Below are 16,461 nucleotides of genomic sequence, written 5' to 3' on the forward strand. Positions count from 1 at the left end.
TTTGGATGCCTCACCTTTTCAATCAGTTCATAGCTTTCTTCCATCTTGAGTGCCCTGTTTTGGAGAGACGTCGAAGCACGATGGTGAACCTCCAGCCACTGCTGATAGGATGACTCCGAGATGTCCACCACAGCAAAACATAATGTGCGGAGACCTGCAAAATTGCACAAAGATGAATACACAAGCTTCTCTTAGATATGCTAATTCTCAACATGTTCCCTTCCTCAAAAAATCCCTTTCTTCTAATCTTCTTCAAGAAGAAAGCCATCATCTGTTTTTAGACTGATGCTAATACAGCTGAGTGGATGATCTCTGCTCAACATGAATTATTCATGCAGGATGTTTAAGAGACAAAGCAATTGATTGCTTGAGGGTCCTGTTAGGCTGACATATCTCAGTTCTTCCACCAGGGGCCGCTATCCTCATAAGAGAGTGAAGTACTGCAGTATGCCAGTCCATTCAAGCACACACATTTCACAACAGTCTCTCCTAATTCTCAGTTCTCATTCTCGCTAGGAGAAGATCTGGCAACCATCATCATCACCTACCGTGATTTGATTGGATTGTGGGTGCAGAACAGACTAACATTTGATTATGGATGAACTGAAGAGGGAGAGCAGATACTTAGCAGGTGTGTGTGTGTGTCTCTCACCCTCTGTGGCAAACTGTTCCAGGTGTTTCAGGGTGATGTCCTTGTATCTGGAGCTGTCTGCTAATCGCTCATAGATCACTGTGTCCTGGGAGACAAAAAACATGGGGCGTAGTTTTGCTACTCTGCATTTTGTGTGATCCATGAAGTCAGCACGAAGGATAAGACTCACAACATATGTCTAATTCTACATTCATTCTTTCCTTCATGAACACATTTATAGTAACATGTTAATATTTCATCACATTGTAATGCATTACACAACAGCTAGGATGTGATGTGGGAGGAAAAACATCTCTTTCCCCTCATTCTCTGTCTGAGCACTAAAGAGCACTGCAAGCTTATATTACCTACAATAACATTTATTACATTTATAAAAGCACACGCACACTCAGATTACTCAAGTTTACTGTACAACATGACTAAAATGTAATTGATACAGAAATTGATGTAAAAATTATTTAATTATTGATTAATCATGATTTTGTATTAAATTTAAAATTATTGTTGGTGTGTGTGTGTGTGTATACCTGTTTTTATATCCCGGTGGGGACTTAAACCTGAATACACACAGACTCATGGGGACTTTGGTGTCACGGTGGGGACCTAAATTGAGGTCCCCACGGGTAAACAAGCTTATAAATCACACAGAATGAAGTTTTTTGAAAATCTAAAAATGCAAAGTCTCCTGTGAGGGCTAAATTTAGGTGTAGGGCAATAGAATATACGGTCTGTACAGTAGAAAAACCATTACGCCTCTGGAAATCCCCACAAGGATAGCAAAACAAGTGCGTGTGTATCCCTTTTTATATAATATATAACAGCCATTTACATTTGTATAAGATTACTCAATTACCAAAATAATAATCTGCACAAAGGCAGTGTGCTTTGTGTATTTGTCTGGCTTTTCACTTGTTCACAAAAGAGAACACTCCAGAGTGGTGAGGCTTTAGTTGCAAGCTTCTGATGGCTCAGTTTCCATAGCAACAGACAGATACTCACAGCTCCTTTGCAATAAAGGCGGATCTTTCCTGATGGAGTGCGTATGATGACTGACATCCTCTTCCTGGTGCTGTTGGGTGGGGGAAGGGGGAACACAGAACAACACCATCATCCATCATCATTACTACCATAATCACTGACATCATCATCATTTTCATCTTCACCACTATGAGTAAATATGGTGCTGTAATACAGCAAAACCATCAAGGTGTTTTTGTTTTCTCTCCAGCAAAAAGAATGGGCAGAGCTGAACAAATGACAATGAGAATAAAAAAAGAAAACATGAAATAAAAGTCTTCTTGTGCTGCAAATATTTACCTTGTGAATTCCAAAACGTGGAGCAATTCATATTTATCCTCCTCTCCATGCTGTAAGAAAAAATGTTTATTATATTATGTTTGTGCTGTATAACCTACATGAAACATATACAAAAATCTTGCACGCATGCACACACGCGCGCACTGGGCGATATGAGCAAAAATGAATATGTTGGTATTTTCTGGCTGATTTGCGGTATACAGTATATATCTCTATTTATACACTTTTGTATTTGGATTAAACAAATAAACAAAGTGAATGTAACCATAGGCATATATTATGTTAAAAAGGGGTTAAAAATCACATTACATTCTAACATATCATTGCAAAGCAGAAGCAGAAGGCTCATGCACTTCTGACAGCAAAATGGAAATATTTTCATGGCTTTCTAACATTTACAGATGGAGAATATACCTGTGAAATGTGAGTTATGCATTTAGGAAAACAGCACATCTCAAACACATTAAACAGCGTGAGTCTCTGTCAGCGGCACATGCAGCCTTTCTGTCAGAACCATTTTAAACAAACTAAACTATAGGCTTCTATACCTTACGCAGTTTTTTTAAAGCACTTCATATAAAGTTTGTCACATGTTTAGAACAAATTGTACTATGCACTTTGTCCGCAGCAGCTCAGTCTGTGTCCTCCGCTATATTTTCAGATGCGCTCATTTCTACTGTATATCGATATAAACGGTATTGCCTTAAATCGTATCGCTTATAAAGAATATATCGATATATCGTACAAACTCGACATATATACATACATACCATACATACATAGCATACATGCATCTCCAGATTTAAATCTGATTGAACATGAATCTCACCATCTGAAGAGGAGAGTAAAGGCAGATACTCCCCAAAACAAACAACAACTGGAATTGGCTGCATTAAAGGCTGGGAAAAGTATTTCAAAGGATGAGACCAAGAGTCTGGTGATGTCTATGGGTCACAGACTCACTGCTGTGATTGTGCGCAAGGGATCTGCAACTAAATAATAGCTTTTAATCTTTTATATCTGCCTTATGCTCAACTGTCCCAATACTTATGCTCACATCAATGAGTGGTATGAACTCTAAAAGTGCTGTTCTTTTTATTTGGTCAAACATGTATGTGTTGAAACGGCTAATAATAAAATGTGACATTCTGTAGTTTTGTTTCATATTCATCTTTTAATAATATTTGCCAATGTCTCGACTCCACAGCCAACAGAGCAATTTTGTCTTTACTGTTCCAATACTTATGGAGGGCACTGTATATATACACATACATATATATATACACATATATACACACACACACACACACACACACACATAATATAATTTATTAATGTATATTAACGCCATGATGGATTAAGAGAAACAACTATGGAACCTGAAAATAATTGGATAAGATAACAAATGTGTCAAATTTCACCAGGAAACACACTGATTGGCAGTGATTGTTGCTTCACACATTATTACAATAAAATGACTGAAAAGTCACTGAAATCACGTTACGTCTCGCTTGGTTAGGACACCGTTTTAACCCAGAGTTTGAGATCTCTACTGTTCTCCTAGCTTATTTTGAAAGACTGAACTCATCTTGACACCAGGGAGCAGGAAAGTAAAACTTTTAATTGCTTTTTTTGTGGCCCCCGTGACTTTTAGAAGCGAGCGAGTATGATGATGGGTAAATGGTGGGAGATGTCTTGCACTGAAGGGCCAAAATTAGAGTGTTACAGGCCGGGGAGCACAAGACTCGCTCTCTTCCCCTGGCGCTGTCATCAGATTAACCAATTAAAGCTGCAAAGTGTGACTCCTGGCTCCTAGGTCTAAGAAAACAGCAGCGCCTTCTGTCTCACTAATTAAATTCTCTCTAATCTTCACTCAGCAAGTTTCTATTAAGAGCTCTGCGCAGATATCTGCAGCACATCAGCCGGATCTCTCACTATCCCCTCCAGTGCTGCAAAATCTCACTTTTTTCCTTTGCAACTAAAGAAAGAGTAAGAAACAGAGGGGTGGGGGAGGCGCTACATGAAACTGCATCAAACCATCACGTTCCCCAGCTCTTCTCATTGAGACATTACGTAGGGTGAGAAAATCACATTCGATACTGTGAAACCCAGCCTGAAATCTCTATACAGCATCTCTCCTAAGTGAACTCTTCCTTATTTTAAAATCAACAGAAGCACTGATTTTTAATAAAAAAAAGAATCTGAAGACAAGCTAAGCTTTAATGATATAGTACAGCAGCTTCCCACATAATTCTAATTTTGCATATATATATATATATACATATATATACATATATACATATACATATACATATATATATATATATATATATATATATATATATATATATATATATATATATACATACATATATACATACATATATATATACATATATATATATGTGTGTGTAATATATAAGTGCAAAATAAGTGCGATTAAAATGCGTTAAAAAAATTTAACGCGTTATTTTAGTGTAATTAATTAATCTAAATTAACGCGTTAAAGTCCCGGCCCTAATATATATATATATATATATATATATATATATATATATATATATATATATATATATAACCTTTTATTACTTTAAAACTCTTTTGTGATAATTACAAGTTACATAAATATCCATTTAGTAGGTCAGATGGTAATTCAGTAACCGCTGAGATGGGATCAGTAAACAATTTGTTAGCCTGATATTAAGTGATATTATGAGCAATTTGGGGCATTTCAGTAAAAGAACCAACTCATAATAATATTATACTTTCTTTGTTAATCAGATACAATTCAGTCTGCAAACTTACAACTTGGTTAAAATATTATTTAAAATTAGTTAATTTTTAATCTAATTTATTAATTTTGGTTCATGTTAATTTCTACAATTTACTAATAGACTGCTGTTTAAAATTTTTTATTTATTCCTGTAATGGTAAAGCTATTTTCAGCAGCCATTAGAGAAGTGAAGTGAAGTGACATACTGCCAAGTATGGTGACCCATACTCGGAATTCGTGCTCTGCATTTAACCCATCCAACGTGCACACACACACACAGCAGTGAACACACACACACCCCGTGAACACACACCCGGAGCAGTGGGCAGCCATTTATGCTGCGGCACCCGGGGAGCAGTTGGGGGTTCGGTGCCTTGCTCAAGGGCACCTCAGTCGTGGTATTGAGGGTGGAGAGAGCGCTGGACATTCACTCCCCCCACCTACAATCCCTGCCGGCCCGAGACTCCAACCCGCAACCTTTGGATTACGAGTCCGACTCTCTAACCATTAGGCCTTATAATAAACTTTTTTTTTTTTTTCAGGAATCTTTGATGAATAGAAAGTTAAAAAGGACAGAATTTATTTGAAGTATTTTTTGTAGCACTGTAAATGTCTTTAGTGTCTCTTTTGTTCAATTTAATGCATCCATGCTTAATAAAAGTATTAAAGTATTAACTTAAGTGGTTGTGTGTATAAGTTGAATAAATTAGCAAAAACTGTATAAATGATTGTTCATGACACCTAATGCAATAACTAAATTGAACTAATTTAATTTTATTGTAACTCGTTACTAATTCATTCATGAATTTTTGCTGTGAAGATTCAATAGCGTCACTGCTGAATAGCAGAGCAGAAAACAAAGTATTACCGATCGTACAGAGGGTTATTTGCTTCAGAAAGAAAGCATGTTCACTATTCATTGACTCAGTATATGAAATGAAGTTGCCACAGGTCCATGATGGCCTCCTCTCTATCATACATTATAATAAGGAAATAATGGATCTGTTGAAGTGGGACTGCGCCGCACAAATTGCCTGTAATAGTTCTCCAGAGTGTAAAGTGTGAGTGAGCTATGCAGCATGACAGAGGGTGAGTCATGTTCCCAGTGCAACTCATCATCTATTCCCAGGACGTCTCTACTTACCGACTCCACAATAACACAGTCTGGAGTTCTCCCAGAGAACACGAAGCCCAGGTTTTGTGCCGCCCGAACCAGAGCGCCTTCATCTGTGGAACAAGACAGCATTTGGTCAGGGCAGGTGGCGGTTAAGTTGCATTGGATAAAAGCGTCTGGTATATGACTACTTGTTTTCACGACACTAAGTAGACAAACTGTTGCTACCTTTTGTCCTCCGATCTGTCTCTACAATCATCACTTATATTACACCGCCCTAGCCTTCCAATTTTCTCAACCACAGGTCTTGCTAATATTTAATGCACCGCTACACTGATGTGAAATTAAAATGGGTCACATAAACCTCGCTAAGCCTCAAAGCCAGGGATAACTTCTGACAAATGCTAAAAAGATAAATTATGAATAGCCATGAAGTGTCAAATGCAAAGTAGCGGAGAGAGTGAACCAGCATTAATTAACTCATCTGTTTCTTCGTCTGCATTATTTTACTTGTCTTACACAAACAACTAATTTCTGTTATGAGGCAAATTGATTAAATGCATTCAAACAGATCCACTGCTCTGTCTCAGCTCAACAATAGAATAGAACCAATAGAAAGAGGAACAGGAAATTCAGAGCATGCTGTGACTTCCCTCTTCACTTCCTGTGCCCCCTTTTCAAACTCAACCAGCTGCCTATCTTGTCAGAGCTTGTTTACCTGATGTGTGGAATACTAAAAGTAGTTCAATGATCTATTTGTGCACCTGTTTGTAGAACTATAGATTTAACTGATGTATTTATATCTTTATCTATTGAATACATACACTACTGTTCAAAATTTTAGGGTATGTAGGATTTTTTTAATGTTGCTGAAAGAAGTCTCTTATGCTTATAAAAGCTGCATTATTTGGTACAAAAGCACTAAAACAGTAATGTTGCAAACAAGCTAATGTAAAAGAACTGTTTTGTATTCTAATATATTTTAAAATGTAATTTATTCCTGTTATGGTCGTTTTGATGAACAGAAAGTGATTTTTCTCTTCAAGACATTAATTTACTAGCATTTTTGATTCATTTAATGCATCCCGGCTGAATAAAGTAGTAATTTCTTTAGTAAAAGTAAAAAAAAAAGAAAAAAAAAAAGGTACAATTCTACTGATTCTGTGTCTGAACTTTTGAAGGGTTGTTTATTGATAATGGCTCTCAATGTGAACATTTGTCGCTTCAGTGTATTTGCAGAAGTTTGACTGACCTGGGGATGCAGCCTGGTAGGTGATCTGGTTGTCCGTGCTCTCAGGAACGGCCGTGTGACAGATAGCCATCATGGTCATGAATTCCTGGATGACCGAAGCAGTGGGCTGTGTGGAAAAAAAACAAACGTAAGACAAAGGGAAAAAAAGACATGAATGACACTTCAAATCATTCATCTGGTTGAGGAGATGTCTGTGGTTAGTTTTCTAGCCAATCAAACTTGTAATTTTCACCCTGGCAGCCTTAAAGAACCAATCTCAGACTTACAATGAGGAAGGAATCCAAGCTATATCTAGTAAAAAGAATGCTATATCATAAAAACAGCAACTGCATGTTAAAAACCATCTAAGAACCGTTTTGCTTTCACACAGCAACCAGCCACAACATCCATGCATCATGTTGAGTTGTATTTCCTTCAAATTAGTCCCGTCAAATGATCAACTGCGATTAATTGCATCCAAAAAAGTTTGTTTACATGTGTATATATTTATATCCTTATTATTATATTATATATACATATATTCAATATATAAACAATATATAAAGCTACAATTTTTTGTACTGTGAATCTGCTCAGAAAAGCCTCGTAATTAATTATTTGAGTGAGCAAAGATCGAATAAGATTAGATTTTTCATTGATGAACTCATGCGAGAGAACAAACGCCTCATGAAGTGTGGAATCAAAGCCTGTTTGGTTGGAAAGGCAAAAGAAGCTCAGGTGGCCATGAGGAGCTGTACAATGCCGTCACGAAGGCAACCCCTGAGTTCATGTCTGATTCAAACTGACAGAGAAACGAAAGCATTCAGCTGAGGTTCTCTGACTAACCCCCATCAACGCTTGTGACTGACGGACACAAATTCTTGAGTCACCAGGCTGAAAGAATCAATACAGCGCATGCATACAAACCAACAATATTCAAATAAATATCTTACTCTTGAGTACCTGCATACAGGGTCTTATTTTTATATAAAAAAAACAGGTAAATGTCTCATGTCATTAGAGAATACGTTTTGTGACTGTAGACTATTCATAAACAGCCGGGTGGGCAGAACAGAGCTAATATGAGACAGAAAAGAGCCGTGAGGGAAGACAGGAGGTGTGAGTGCATGGATATCAGGGCCTGTGTGTAAATTTCTGGCTGGCTGGGCATGACTGAGCAGCTGTGATGCCATTACAGTACTTACATGATTACTTTGGAGGTTTTCCAGTAAGCTGGGGTCATTAAATCCAGGTTCCTCTGTGGACTGAGAGCTGTGACTGCATACACAGAGAGAGATATGAAGGAAGACAGAGATAAATACACAAACAGGTGCTCTCATTAATAAACAAAAGGGACAAAAAACAACAATTCTCCATCTGTAATGAAACTTGTTTGAAAAATAGTGGAAAATAGTCTCTTGAATCGCTAAGCATCAGTCTGTTTGTTTGTTTGTTTATAAAGTGCCAATGACACATTTGAGCCCTAGGGGGTCTCCAGTGGCAATGTAGGGGGTCTGTCATTGTTTGATTTCAATCCACCTTTCAGGAAAAAAAAGAAATCAATCATATTAAACCAAATTACATTAAGTTAATACTAACAAAAGCCACAATTAAGAAGTTAAAGTTGCATGCAAATAACTTATGGCAAATGATTATTTATTATTTACGAACATTTATTTATTTATAATGGAATAGCAATTTAAGAATCAAACTAGATTTTTTTTTAAATAAATTATAATCAATTTGAAAAAAATAAAATGGCAAGGGCAGTTCTTTTCATAATAGAGAGAATAATGTTTTGCTATTAATCAAACTTAACGCAAAGTAACCACAAGAGGTGACTAAAAAGGTCTCAGCAATATTAACATTATGCAAAGGGAAACCTCATCATTGCAAAACATTAATATTAATTCCTTCTCATGTCATGCTCCTTACCTTTGACCCAAAGCATTATCAGACACTCTTGCATTATACTTAAAAAAAAAAAAAAAATCATCTACTTTTAATATTCATGAAGCATCGCTTTATAGTAGATTCTAGCATCGTGTGACCCCCCAATGACACTTTCTCGAGTAGAGAGGTACACTGAATTTACACCTTGCAGACTACAGCACGTTTAGGAAGGATATTGATTAGCAGCTCTGTGATATATGGGCCATTCAACGGCTCAGTAGTGGACATCTCTATGGTCGTATGCTGAACATGACATTTTTAAAGAACCAATTTAAATACTATATACAAGCACTTCGCCAAGGCTGTGTGGAAAACTTGATCAGAGCATCTCACTGCAGCAGCGATCTCAAAAATCAGCACCATATAAATCTGACAATGAAAAGGTTAGTGCAGTTTTTCGGCTTCTGGCAAGGAAGTCCGGGGGGGAAATTTCAGGGTTTCGTCACAGCATTGTTCACCTCACCGTTGCATTGTAACACGTCGCAGATTATTCAAATGGTGGCTGATGAGATTCGTCTCTTAGACTGAGGATGTCATGTTGAGGTAAGGACAAACATCACATATTGGGGGAGGAGGATGAAAATCAAATTATCACACTAAGAGGAGCGCATTATGAAAATGTGCTGGCACCAGCAAAATCCAATTTCCTGTCTCTCAGCACCTCAATGCAGGGATACGTGCAGACATGCTCCTCTCATTCACACAAACATACAGGTTTCTAAACTCGTTAAAATGCACTGGTCGAACATTAGTTTCAATGTGCAACAAGCAGAAAAGGAGCGTATCATGCAACATGAACACTGCTGCCGTGCTGACAGAGCACTTCAAGCAAATCCTAGGTTGCATTTACACAAAGAAATATAATGATACACCACATTTACCAATTATCATCAATAAATAAATGCACATCTTTACAGCTTTTCATATTAGAACGGTTCAAGAGAACTCTTCTTTTATTCAACAAGGATGCATTGAACTGATCAAAAGTAATGTTACAATGATTTCTGAAGGATCATGTGACACTGAGGACTGAAGTATTGACTGCTGAAAATTCAGATTTACCATCACAGTAATAAACTGCATTTTAAAATATATTTTAAAATACACTAAAAAAATAAAAGTTTTTTTTTTTTGCAGCCTTGATGAGCATAAGAGATCATTTAAAAACATAAAAAAAAAAAAAAATCTTACCGACCTCACACTTTTAAACGGTAGTGAACTTGAATGAACCGCAATAATAACAATAATAATAACAACAACTAAATGCATTTTTTAACATCTTTAAAAAACAAAAAGCAAAATGCACAAATTTATTTCTGAGAGACCTCTGGCTAAGTTAAATGTGTAAGCAATAAGGTCATGTAGCAATGAGGTTGTTAACGCTGCATAATGCATATTGCTTCACATGCTATTTATAGAAACAGTAAGCAGTATTCAGTGTATACTGCGCAGTAAGCAGCACGCTAGTATTCCATTCTAAACACAGCCTGTTATTGGTGATCGAAAGCCCAGGGGCAATCGTCTCCATGGAAACAGAATGCGGCACTGTAGTTATCAGACCTTGATGGCCTGATTTTGCTCATTCATTCATATCCCTCCCACAATCTACTGCAGTATTAAACTATAAAGGTCTATATCGGATAAACACGTTATTTCTCTCTCTATCACGCACACCACACTGGCCATTACAGCATATCCTATTACAGCTCCACTGAGAGGTAAGCAGTTTGCCATTGTTTAAATGTGTGCGTGTTTATGAGAGGGATTAAACAGAGTAAACAGCAGAGGTGGAGGGGCAGGAGGCATATGTCAGTGTGTTGCTTGCTTACACAACTCCCACAAGAGACGCGCACACGTTTCCATTGTTCCCCTGCACATGAAGCTCCACTGCTCAAATTAAGTTACAATCCTGTCCTGAGGACTCAATGCTCACACAGCTCAGACAAAGACACCAACTGCATATTTTTTTCAGTGCATTAGGCTAGTTAATGACAATATTTTCAGAAAGCTTTTATCTGGAAATAACAGACAACAGTTCTCATATTTTGTCTTAATGATTGCCAGAAGGACCGGGTTGCTTGTTATGTATGCTTTTACTCTTGCTTAACACAAGCAACTTCTGCTTGCACTCAAAAAAAATGATGTTTTAAAACTGCACAGCATGCAATTCATATAAATTAGCAAAACCTAAGTTTACTTGAACGATCTGCATGAAGACTACATTTTTTAACATGGCATGTTAACATGGCATTCATGTACTGCTCACTACTATTCACAGGGATAATTTACACCAAAATTAAAAAAATCACCTTCAGTTTGTGTATGACTTCTGCAAACACAAAAGATATTTTGCAAAAATGTGTTAAGTGTTTTTTTTGTTGTGTCCATACAATATAATTCATACATACCACTATCCTGAATTAGGTTATATTTTGAGTTTAACAAAATCCCCGATTGGCCTTATTAAATAAGCCTGACAGACTTATTAAAGATAGATTTTACTATCAATATCAGATGGGCTTATTAAATGTATTAGAGGTATGAAGATATTCAATCTAATTGACACCACTGAGACTCTCCACAGGAATCTTGCTCCTCTAGAGACACCAGAGATCTCTAGAGAGCCCCTCTTCACAAAGCGCAAATTGAGACCACGCCTGTACTCATGGGGTCCACGTGAAAGATTGATTTCATTAATAATGGGGTTCCTTTAGAAATAATGTAATTTTAAAAGCAGAATTTTTAGAACATTTCTGAGCATAAAGTACTAGGGCTGCCACTAACGGCTATTTTTATTTTTATTAATCTATCAACTAATTTTTCGATTAATCTAAACGATTAATTTCCCGCAAAAACAAAAAAGAGATTTTAAAAAACAATTTTCCTTAAAAATATTTTATTAAACCAAATGAAATCCAAATTTCTATGAAATCCTTTTTTAAAGCAAAAGTGAAGTGCAACAGAGTGCAAGAAGCAAGTGTCCATCTCAGAGTCCAATTCACTGAAATCAAAGTTCAGTATTATAGTGTGAGAATGACAACATATCCACATGTTCTAGTCAACTAATAATAAAATTATAATCAAAATTATTATTATTTTTTTTTTAATATAAAATCAATTAATTGGAGATGCTTTTTATTGTTAAAATTTAAATAGAACAATTAAAATGGAATCCAGAAAATAATGGAAAACAGAATTTAGTACAGATAAAACTGAAAAACTCAATTAGACAGGCTTTTTGATTAATAAAATAAAAAAAACTGAATTTGATCAAATGGATTTCATAGGGCCCTGTAATTGTAATAAATCCATTTTTATTACCACAAAAAATATATAAGTCAACAATAGATTTTAAAATGACTTAAAGTACATATATAATAGCAATGATACAATAATAATTAGTTCAAATAAAGTATCAAAAGCAAGAAATCATATGGTTTTATTGAACAAAACTTAAAATACATAATGTATTATAAACGATAGAGCTAATGTAGATTACGCATTACAACAAAGACCTGCAGGGGGCGCCGATGGCCTGACGATTATTTTTACACATTACTGTTTAATATTGACCAAGCACCATTTAATTCAAACGTACACTTAATCTTTAATATTTGGCCATTTCTTTAGGACAGAAATGCTACATCAAACAGTGCAAACTCAGAATGAAGGTTTGAGCTTTTATTTTGAAATCGCGATGTATTCTCCTGTGTTTGTGTAGATTTATAAATGATTTACCTTACAAATCTGATGAATCTTACGTTTTTAAATGGGTTTAATATATCATGCAGCCTTGGAAAATAGTCTAAAAATGTGTTTTATGGATTCTCGTCCTTGAAATGCGCCACTTCTGGTATTTTGCCGGTTAGTTGACGCGAGCAAAATGAAGTCGACGATTTTTAAAAATCGACTAGTCGACTAAAATCGACGAATCGCGACAGCCCAGCAAACCGTTGCTAGAAAAACAACAGCAACAATACTGTAATGAAAAAGTTAATAATTCACATATTTTACATATATATTCAACAGATCTCACAAGGACAGGACAAATTTAAAGGTGCACCAAGTAATATTTGAAAAACACTTTTGACCACAGTGTCGGACAGAGTCCCAAAATACACTTGTAGCCAATCAGCAGTAAGGGGGCGTGTTTGTAATGATAGAGAGAGAAGAGAGCGCTCAATTTGCGTGCACACCACAGATATTAGCAGATCGACTATAGATAGAGAGAGATGGGAGAACAAAAAAGAGAGGAAATTATCAGAGGAACAAAACATAAAAAAGAAGGGTTACGATCAGGCAAGAGGTAGGACCCACGTAAATATTGAATATTGAGAGAAACTCAAGGAGCGGGAAGGCCTGGAAGCGGACGTCAAGTTTGCGCTGTTTTTTCTTGATAGGTGAGTAACCTATTTAGTCATTTCTATGAGTACAAATCTTAATGTTAAAGCATATAATTATATTCTACGGAATTGTTTATAGCAACAGTTTGGACAGGACCCTTTTCTATTCTTATAATATCATTATATGCTTAAACATTAAGATTTGTACTCATAGAAATTACTAAAGTAGTCAAACATGTTCATTAGAAGGGGGTGACCCAATACTTTTGGCAATATAGTGTATGTGTGGGGTGGAGATTTCAAAATAGGGGCGAGGTCCTGTTGGGGTATGGGCATGGGCATGTTTTGGTTTGGTGCTTTCATATATCAACATCTTTTGGCAAAAAAAAAAAAAAATGAATTGCTTAGTGCATCTTTAACCCTTTAACAATGAATTTTAATTAGCATTTATTAGCTTCTAATTTATATCAATTAGCTTCTTATTTGGAGCGAAATCTGATCCAAACAGATTCACCCAGATATCAGTAAGAGTTTCTACTTCTCATATACTCTGGGGATAACATCTCCACTGCTCTCAGAAATATTTCAGTAACATCCAAGTGGGAAGTTAAACTTTCAAGTTGGTGCCCCATTCATAATTTATTAGTGTTGTCTAAAATTAATGCGTCTTGAGTTTGGCTGTTCTAGTTACAAACTGTAAAGTGTGTCATGACATGGCATAGATTGTGTTGTAACCTAATGGTTTAGGATCTCGGCTGCTCAAAGTCTGTAAATTCAATCCCATGCAACACCGACATGAGTTGGAGACTGATCACAAATCTACTCGAATCACCACAGTGTCCTTTAATCAAACTTTTAACTTAAAGTTACACAGAGGGACTTGCCCTGCAACTAGTAGTAGACTGAAATCAAAGTCTGCTAAATTGTGCTAAATTATATGAAAATAACTTTAATATACAGTAAACAAGTTGGTCCTGAGAAATCAAAGGGAAACTGCATCTGGCCTCTCTCTACAACAGAAAATAACACCTGATGCGGTTCCATACAGCACAGCCCAAAACAACAGACGGAAAGAGATTAATCATACTGAATCAAACAAGCACAGCACGGAAGACAACGGCTCATCATTGATTCACATTCAACATTCATCTGCCTTCACACCAGTTAAGGGTTTCCACTAAACACAACCACATCACAGGAAAAGGGCTCAAACCACATTTCTCACAAGGCGTCACGGCAAGAACACACCACAGAAGCATAAGACAAATGGTGTTGGTCCTTACCAGTCCTCCTCCGCAAAACTACCATCCTCAACTTCAGCTGCATGACTGTTGGGTGGAGTGAAGAGAGTTACAGAACAAAACAGAAATGACCATCTTTACCCTGCATGTCTGCCACTGCAAGACAATCGGATATATAGAATCTGGTTTAAGCCAATATATTTATATACTTTGAATAGAAAGTGGTGATATCTATATAGGCCTAATATTTATTAGTTAATTCCTAAATCAACATGAACAGATGGAACTCAAAAAATTATATTTATATTTTCCAAAAATTCTGCAGAGGCAAACATGTTAAGCAAAGCAGAAAATAAGAAAAGGGATTTTTGAGTGATGTAAGTGTACAGATCAAAAATAAGTAATTAAAAATACATCCACTATAAGAAAAAACTCTTATGTGAATTTTTATCCATATAGTAATCATCCAACAATGTAGCAGATATAATATGCCAAATCTAACACATGAGTAAGTAGTATGACTAGCCAATAAACAGCTAATTAAATAGGACAAATCCAAGATACTGTAAGACAAATAATCAGGCAAATAGCTACATTATCTACTAGCCAATATAAAGACTATTGAGACAAGCCAGTGCTAGTAAAGGGGCAGAGGATGAACTGCTGGCTGCTAAACTCTGTCTGCTGGGATATGGAGACACAGCCACTGCTGCCGGCTTGACAGCAGCAAATTATTCTCGCGTCTTTGCTCCGGTCAACAGATTCAGGCGTTGAGGGCTTTATTAATTGTAATACGAGTGGACACTGGCCTGACCGAGTGTTTAAAGGACCAGACACTGGTGAGAGAAGGAGTTATACAGAATAAGCATTGTGTATATTATGACACAAAGGGAGAACAAAAGAGCACTAAATGAAGTTGAGTGTACTGTAGAAAGCATTTTGAATAAGAATTGCGCACATGACACCATGAGTGCCACGTATCATGGTATTATTTGTGCCAACCATTCTTTGAATTCCCCTTTACATGAAAATACCATGCTACATCAATGTGGAAATCATTCACTGTCGTGGTTTACACCACAATATACAGTATAACATCACTATCCCGGCACAGCCATAGTACTTTTTGAATAGGGTTTGGCATGCGAGTAGAAAATATTTGGAAGAAAGGAAGGAGGCAAGGAAAATAAAAAAGTAAACAAAAAAAGGAATAGGAAAAATACAGGAAAAAAAGAGAAAAATCAATAATAAAAAAAAAAATCTCCAACGTGATATGGTCTTCCATTGTTGAAAACATTGCTTTTGCTTCGAAACATTGCTATTGCTTCACATGGAGTATTTCAAATCCAAATTATGACTTGAGAGAAACTATAAAAACAAAAGGCAGGTTGACTGGCCATGCACATATCTGACACTGTACTATCAGCCTCAGGGGGAAGAGAACTGTTTAGTACGCCGAAACAAAAGAACTGCATTTCAGCAGGGGGGAACAGCACATTTACGCTAATATAGGCCAACACAAGTCCTGCAGGTATTAGACTCAACGACTTCTTCACCATCCAAACAAGAGAGATTTCTGCAGACGGGTGGTACTTGGTCTTTTAAAACAAACATGCTTTAAAAACGACAAATGCTAGCCGTGTCAGGCCCTGTGGGTTGTTACCGAGAAAAAGAGCTTTAAGCAACAAGGTAGAGAGAGAAAAGAAGAGAATCGCAGTACGGCTCCTGAGACACTTGCATGAAAGGATCCCTGCAGAACTGCACTACCTCAGCTCACTTCAAAGAGACTCAAAAGTACTTGTTAAAATGGTGGTGCAGCCTAGTTGGTAAAGATCAT

General features: G+C 36.6%; 2 protein-coding genes across 5 annotated transcripts in view; both read right to left on the reverse strand.

The window, feature by feature from the left end:
• LOC306853527 (fermitin family homolog 3-like) overlaps positions 1-16,461 on the reverse strand; it is a 568,382-nt gene that overhangs the window by 328,625 nt on the left and 223,296 nt on the right. The window lies entirely within an intron of this gene.
• LOC306853511 (phospholipid-transporting ATPase IA) overlaps positions 1-16,461 on the reverse strand; it is a 155,504-nt gene that overhangs the window by 59,556 nt on the left and 79,487 nt on the right. For 2 of the 4 annotated variants that reach the window (XM_079390986.1, XM_079390987.1), the window contains exons 15-22: positions 14,667-14,711; positions 8,293-8,365; positions 7,109-7,214; positions 5,887-5,969; positions 1,970-2,019; positions 1,652-1,721; positions 653-737; positions 15-154 (exon numbers count right to left, since the gene is read on the reverse strand). In XM_079390986.1, coding sequence (XP_079247112.1) covers positions 15-154; positions 653-737; positions 1,652-1,721; positions 1,970-2,019; positions 5,887-5,969; positions 7,109-7,214; positions 8,293-8,365; positions 14,667-14,711 — 652 coding nt within the window. The remainder of the gene's footprint in view (positions 1-14; positions 155-652; positions 738-1,651; positions 1,722-1,969; positions 2,020-5,886; positions 5,970-7,108; positions 7,215-8,292; positions 8,366-14,666; positions 14,712-16,461) is intronic. The other 2 variants (XM_079390988.1, XM_079390989.1) reach the window with 1 other exon arrangement.

The sequence above is a fragment of the Barbus barbus genome (assembly GCF_936440315.1).
Source record: "Barbus barbus genome assembly, chromosome: 33".
Taxonomy (NCBI): Eukaryota; Metazoa; Chordata; class Actinopteri; order Cypriniformes; family Cyprinidae; genus Barbus; species Barbus barbus.